Source organism: Oncorhynchus gorbuscha, linkage group LG16 (assembly GCF_021184085.1).
Source record: "Oncorhynchus gorbuscha isolate QuinsamMale2020 ecotype Even-year linkage group LG16, OgorEven_v1.0, whole genome shotgun sequence".
In the NCBI taxonomy this organism is placed as follows: domain Eukaryota; kingdom Metazoa; phylum Chordata; class Actinopteri; order Salmoniformes; family Salmonidae; genus Oncorhynchus; species Oncorhynchus gorbuscha.
The window spans coordinates 43,522,797-43,529,696 of record NC_060188.1 but is presented as its reverse complement, the minus strand read 5'-3'; the positions used below and the strand labels follow the sequence as shown (position 1 = coordinate 43,529,696).

At 41.1% G+C, this 6,900-nt stretch overlaps 1 protein-coding gene across 1 annotated transcript; it reads left to right on the top strand.

The window, feature by feature from the left end:
- The first annotated feature begins 1,169 nt into the window (after nt 1–1,169).
- LOC124000513 (S-phase kinase-associated protein 1-like) lies at nt 1,170–6,862 on the top strand. Its single transcript, XM_046306922.1, has 6 exons — nt 1,170–1,326; nt 2,146–2,242; nt 3,883–3,956; nt 4,990–5,133; nt 5,868–6,008; nt 6,230–6,862. The coding sequence occupies exons 2-6, from the start codon at nt 2,146–2,148 to the stop codon at nt 6,263–6,265; spliced, it is 492 nt and encodes a 163-aa protein (XP_046162878.1). The 5' UTR covers nt 1,170–1,326; the 3' UTR covers nt 6,266–6,862.
- The last annotated feature ends 38 nt before the right edge of the window (nt 6,863–6,900 follow it).

Sequence of the window (6,900 nt, the reverse complement as noted above, 5' to 3'; positions counted from 1 at the left end):
TCTGCTGCCAATGACTGGAATGAATTGCAAAAATCACTGAAGCTGGAGAATCATATCTCCCTCACTAACTTTAAGCAGCAGCTGTCAGAGCAGCTCACAGATCATTGCACCTGTACATAGCCCATCCAACTACCTCATCCTCATATTGTTATTTTTTTATTCTCCTTTGCACCCCAGTATCTGTACTTGCACATTCATCTTCTGCACATCTATCACTCCAGTGTTTAATTGTTAAATTGTAATTACTTCGCCACTATGGCCTATTTATGCCTTATCTCCCTAATCTTACCCCCTTTGCACACACTGTATATAGATTCTTTCTATTGTGTTATTGGCTGTACATTTGTTTATTCCATGTGTAACTCTGTGTTGTTGTTTGTGTCGCACTGCTTTGCTTGATCTTGGCCAGGTCGCAGTTGGAAATGAGAACTTGTTCTCAACTGGCCTACATGGTTAAATAAAGGTGAAGTAAAAAAATTTGCTCCATTGATAATGACAGGTCTTGGCCGTGACCCAACTCTCAGAGGGTGTCTTAGGGGGAGTTGGTATATGCAAAAAACACATTTACAATTCACACATGAATATAATGCAAATATTAAGCACCCACCTAAATATTATAAGTGAAGAAGATACCATGGAAATAATAATATACAAATAATGTGGAAAGAATGCCATCTCACGGCAGGACTCAACATTACAACTCGGAACGTCGGTCAAGGTAAAGGTGTGATTGTGAATCAGTGATCATTGTTGTGAATAGTATTTTACATAATATTTATAGCCACATGTTATATGCGAATAATATTTTACATAATATTTATAGCTACATGTTATATGCAATACTTCATAGGCCTACTATTCAAGTAAGGCAACAACAAAGTGTAGGCATATTTACATTAAACAATTACTGTCATGGCATTAAAAAATACTAACATCTTGGCTAACAATATGACTGCACAAAGAGAGTAAAACAATTACGGTAATTTGTTTTTGTGCTGGGACAAATTGACAGAAGCTGAGCAGTACACATCATGAAAAAGCAACAATGTGCATATAATACTATAATTGTATATATTTTGGACGCAAAAAATTAACAGAATGCACAAAATATTACAAAAATAATATTAGAAAACAATCATGTTAATAAATATTACGTGAAATTCTGTCTTCATGTCAACGGGGGAAATCACTCACAGGCATATCACAAGACGACCTGCTCCACTTGACAAAGCGCAGCTAGCACAGTTCCAGCGATTGCCTGTGCTTCGGTCTGGCCTTGTTGACGTTTAATATTTTATCTCTAGATTTGCTTTAAAAAAAATCACAGTAAGTAACCACCATTTAGTTGCATGTCTTGGTGAAATCATTTGTGTTTTAAATGTAGTATTCCTATATCTAAATGAAAATATAAATGACTTGAATATGGTTGCTAAGACGAGGCCTTGCTGACGACGTCGTTAGCTAGTCGTTGTCAGCTAGCACAGCAGGCTAAGGTTAACGTAGCTAACTAGTTAGCTAACTGTTACTTGACATTATTGCCACTTACAGTGTAGCGCTAGTATTGAATCTAATTTCAGCCTATGCCTGTTTCAGATATGCTGGTTGTTTACAGTTGCAAAGGCTGCATGTGTAGTTAGTAACCAAGCAAGTTAATGCTAACTACTGCACCTAGTTCATGAAACAGACTGGAATCGAAGCTAGATAGCTATGATGAGTTAGCGTGTGAAGCTAGCTAACGTTATCCAGCTAACTCTACAGCTAACGTTATACAGTGAGTTGCGTGAACTGGTAACGTAGCTAGGTAGAACTACTTAGTTAGTTAACTAACGTGCCTGTCTACCGAAACATGAACTTGGCTGGCAAGTGTTTGGGTACCTATTAACTGGCGTTACTTGTCTGACTACACTAACGTTATCTAACTAGGATTGGAAATGGCTAACTAGCCACCTTAACGTTAGCTAACGTAGCTAATTACTAACTAGCCACCTTAACGTTAGCCAACGTAGCATAACTGTTCCCTTGTCAGTAAGACGAATACAGGGTTCGCCTGTCACCCTATAATAAAACGTAGTTTATAAAATGTAGTTCATTACCCCGCTAGCTAACGCAAAGCCTGAAACTGACAAACGTTTTCCTGTTTTACAGATGCCCACAATTAAACTGCAAAGCTCAGATGGAGAGATCTTTGAGGTGGATGTGGAAATAGCAAAGCAGTCTGTTACAATAAAGACAATGCTGGAAGGTATGTAGCTATGTACTCTGTTGTGATCACGTGGTTGTAACATGAGTAGGGTGTTCAAATCAAAACGCATATTTTGACCAGTGGGTAAAACATGTTAATTATGTTGTTACTCCTTTAAGAAAACCAATGGTCCAAACCCCATGAAACTACCTTAATCCCATCAAAATGCTATTGGAGTTTTAACAGTGTATACAAAAATATGAAAATACTACGTCATGTCTCAAATCGATATATATCTTACCTCCTATATTGTTTTATGTCCTCTGGATTTGAGAAGAAAGATGAAGAGTTCAACGGTGACCCTGTCAGGTAGCCTTAATTCTTGCACAGCATCCAGCCTAGCTGACAATGCTGTTTTTCATATTTTTGGAATGTTTTTCTTCTTCTCTGGCCTCCATTGATTTAGTCATGCTAATTTTAACCCTCCAACAAGGGTAACTTGTAATTCCCAGTAAGTTTTGAATGGAGGCTGAAAAGATTTGGCGGGGGTCCTCAGATCGTCAAAGTTACATAGCTGCATCTTGACTGGCTCCATCACCGCTTGGTGTGGCAACTGCTTGTCATCTGACTGCACGGTAATACAGAGGGTAGTGCATACGGCCCAGTACATCACTGGATGTACTGGGCAGAGTTCCCTGCCATCCAGGACTTCTATACCGGGTGGTGTCAGAGGAAGGCTCTAAAAATAGTCAGACTCCAGCCACCCAAGTCACATTCTCTTTTCTCTGCTACCGCACGGCAAGTGGTACCGTCTGAGACCAAAAGGCACCTGAACAGCTTCTACCCTCAAGCCTTAAGACTGCTGAACAGTTCATCAAATGGCCACCTGGACAGTTTACATCGACCTCCTTTATTATTTATATATCTGAATTGTTTTGCACTGGCTCTATGCACACTCACAAGACTCTACTCACACATACTACACTGACACTCCAACACACACACACACACACTACATACGCTCACACACAAAACATACACCAGCATATTGACGCCACACACACTCTCTCACACATAGAACCACTTTCACACTTCACACTGCTGCTACTCAGTTTGTTCTATATCCTGATTGCCTACCCACGTGCACATACTGTATTACCTCAACGACCTTGTACCCATGCACATAGACTTGGTACTGGTACTCCTTGTATAGCCTCGTTATTTTGTGTTACTGTTTCCTTTTTTTTGGTGCAAATATTTGTTTTTTAAAATTGTATTGTTGGGAATGGGCTCGTAAGTAAGCATTTCACTGTAAAGTTTATGCCTGTTGTATTCGGCACATGTGACCAATAACATTTTATCTGATTGGATATAGACTTGAGGTTTGGACCATTGGTTTTCATAGAGGATCATCTACAAAATTAACATATTATTTTACCCATTGGTCAAAAGATGCATTTTTGATTAGACACCCTATTAATGCTAAAATCTAGTTATTTCAAGATTTATTTAGTAAATATTTTCTGAACTCTATTTCTTGAACTGTATTGTTGGTTAAGGGCTTGTAAGTAAGCATTTTGTGGGAAGGTGTTGTACCTGTTGTTGTATTCGGTGCATGTGACAAATACAATTTGATTTAAAGTACAGCTGACAACTGTCTGGCAGTATCTGTGTGCTTGTCTAATGGTTGTCTTTGATAGATTTGGGTATGGATGATGAAGGAGATGATGATCCAGTCCCCCTCCCGAATGTGAATGCAGCCATCCTCAAGAAGGCAAGTGGACTCACTGTCTGACAGTTATCCCATATCTGGTGCAATGGACTGAGGGACAGGCAAACTGTTGGGAGTTGGACATTGATAACCTTAGGTAAAGTGCCTCCTCCCAACCAGAGCTGGGGCTATCTTCTCTATTTCCACTTTTATCAGTTTAGTTGCACATCACTTCTATTCATAGCGGCACTATTCAATTGAACCCAAACCTTTGTATCCTTTTCTACTAGATGATTTTCCTGGAAGTGAAACATTTGTGCACAATTTAAACCAATGTAAGCCAAACGTGTAGGCAGAATGACTTTCCCAAACCTGTAACAGGGATCCGTACCTATGTGGGAGCCACTGTGAGGGTCCATGCTCGATCATCACATTACTTAGCAGACGCTCTTATCCAGAGCGACTTACAGGAGCAGCCTTGCTCGAGGACAGATGGTTGGGATAGTTGGCCTTAGGGGCACAGTCTACAATGTGAAAGAACAAATGCAACTGGTCATCTGTGCCTGTCCGAATCTCTAGAAATCAAATGGTGTGATTGTCTGCTGAAGGTGTAGACGTTGTTCATTGGATTTATACTGTGTGAAGGGATGTGGGATTAAAGATGATTTTGTTATTCCATCTCTCAGTTGAATTGTTCCATGCTGTCTTGTGCATGTCTTCAACTGAGGGTCAAGCTGATATTTCTGCTACTTTGTTCAGCAACTGTATCCTTGTGGCTAATGAATTACATTTTGTTTGGGGAAATGTTTGCGTGGTCAGACAATTACACATTGTCTGCCTGACTTAATTAATGTCGTTTTTTGTTGTTGTTGTTTCTCACATCTGCAGAATAGCATGTGTCTCTCTGCCAGAAGCATTACAGCTCTAAACAGAAGGTCATGTGTGCTCTGACCTCCGTCCTCAAGTTAGGCCTCTGAAACTGAACTCTGTGTGAGATGGATGCCCCGGCGTGTCTGATTGTTGATTCACGGACTGTGCGCTAGGAATAGTTGTTCCTTTTCATGTTTCCTTTCTCACTTCAGTTTCCTCCCTCCAGGTGATCCAGTGGTGCACCCACCATAAAGACGACCCCCTTCCCCCCGAGGATGACGAGAACAAGGAGAAGAGGACTGACGACATTCCCGTCTGGGACCAGGAATTCCTCAAAGTGGACCAAGGGACCCTCTTCGAACTCATTCTGGTGTGTACCTACCACCCCCGCCACCCCCCCTGCCACTCACTCAAAGAAACTGTTTGACACCTGTACACATACAAAGTGGAAGTGTCTCAGGTCTTGAATTTAGGCAATGGCTTAGCTTAACATACCACACCAGTTAAGCTAATAGGTGCTTAATAAAGTTATAACTGGAGGTAGTAGTAGGTCATTACTAAAGAGCCCTACACCCACAGTCAATAAAGTTGGTGGTACAAAACGCCTCCACTATGAAACCACTGGATTATCCAATGAAACACCCCAGAAAAAGGGATCCATCCCCCTGTAATTTGATTGGTCACCGAGGGGAGAAATAGGTGGCAAATATTTGAATTTGAGTGTCGGAGAAATTCCCTGTGCATGTGCCGTCCCTCCCTGTGCTGCTGCCGCCGAGGTGGGAGGCAAATCTGCCACCGGCTTTGCGTAGAAACGCATGGAGATGGCTGCGTTTTCTCTTCCTGTGTGTAAGCGGCTCAGGAAGTATCCGCTATGTGCATATGAGGTTAAACAAGCAGCTCTTGTGCAGTGATTTGCGCAATATGTTCTTGTTGCGCTCAGGGCTTCTAGGAACTGTAACACAAGTCTGTCATTTGAGGAGTAGGTTTTACCCAGCTCCCGAGACCTGTTTACTTGGCCTAAGTCCTGGGCTGCAGTAGTTCACTTGAAAGGCAGTACTTGCAGTTGTTTTCTTTCCATCCTCTATTTTTATTTTTTATGTTTAGGCCGCAAACTATTTGGACATCAAAGGACTGCTAGATGTCACCTGCAAGACGGTGGCCAACATGATAAAAGGCAAGACCCCAGAGGAGATCAGGAAGACTTTCAATATCAAAAATGACTTCACAGAGGAGGAGGAAGCTCAGGTAATACAGCCTTCTGTGGTTTTCAGGATGTCCCACACGGCACCCTATACAGTCACAGTGCACTACCTTTTTTTGACGAGCCCTACAGGCCCTGGTCAAAAGTAGTATATAAAATGAATACGGTGTTATTTAGGGCAGAACCGCAGTCCTGAATGCGGAGCTGCCTTGTGATAATATACATTTGAGCCATGTGACAGTGTGTGCTGCTTCCCACCCCCCAGGTACGCAAGGAGAACCAGTGGTGTGAAGAGAAATAAAGGAGGATCATGCCAACCCTAACACACTGAAAGGATTGTTCCATTAACTGGTTGCACTGCGCTGTTCATACGTGTTAATATTACATCATAGTCTATTAGAGCGCCCCCCCCATGTACTCCATAGCATGACCATTTCTATTGCTTGTGCAAAATAATTTAATAAGCTATTTCATGTTTTTACAAATGTTACTTCACATATTCACATGAGATGCATAGTCTGGTCTTTACAATTTAACTCTTTTTTTACTGAATATCTTTCTTTTTTTTGAGTCAACTGAATAAATAGCTTTTTTTTGACTGAAATGATAGCGCAGTGCAGAATTTTGTAAATGCAGCCTCTTCTGTGCTGTCTTCTTAAAGTCATGATAAGGAGACAAGCTGTCGTAGGAGATTTGAAGTGGGGGTAAACATGTGCAAAATGTCCTGTGGATTGGAAGTGCTTGTCGAAGAAGTAAATGTGTGCGATCTGTTTGTCACTCAACTTATGGTATTTACTAAGCTTAGTACTATTGGAATATTTTCTCAGTTCTGCTCTGAAGATGACATTTAGGGTTAACAACCATTGAATTCCAGGAGTTAATAAATGACTTAAAATAATGTCTCTGCTGTTTGTGATTTTACATCTAATGGGGAAA

Bases quoted from the DNA above. Each gene is read 5' to 3' on its own strand.
- LOC124000513 (XM_046306922.1), top strand. From the start codon at position 2,146: ATGCCCACAATTAAACTGCAAAGCTCAGATGGAGAGATCTTTGAGGTG. The intron at 2,243-3,882 runs GTATGTAGCTAT...TGTCTTTGATAG, and splicing joins AATAAAGACAATGCTGGAAG to ATTTGGGTATGGATGATGAA. The intron at 3,957-4,989 runs GCAAGTGGACTC...TCCTCCCTCCAG, and splicing joins ATGCAGCCATCCTCAAGAAG to GTGATCCAGTGGTGCACCCA.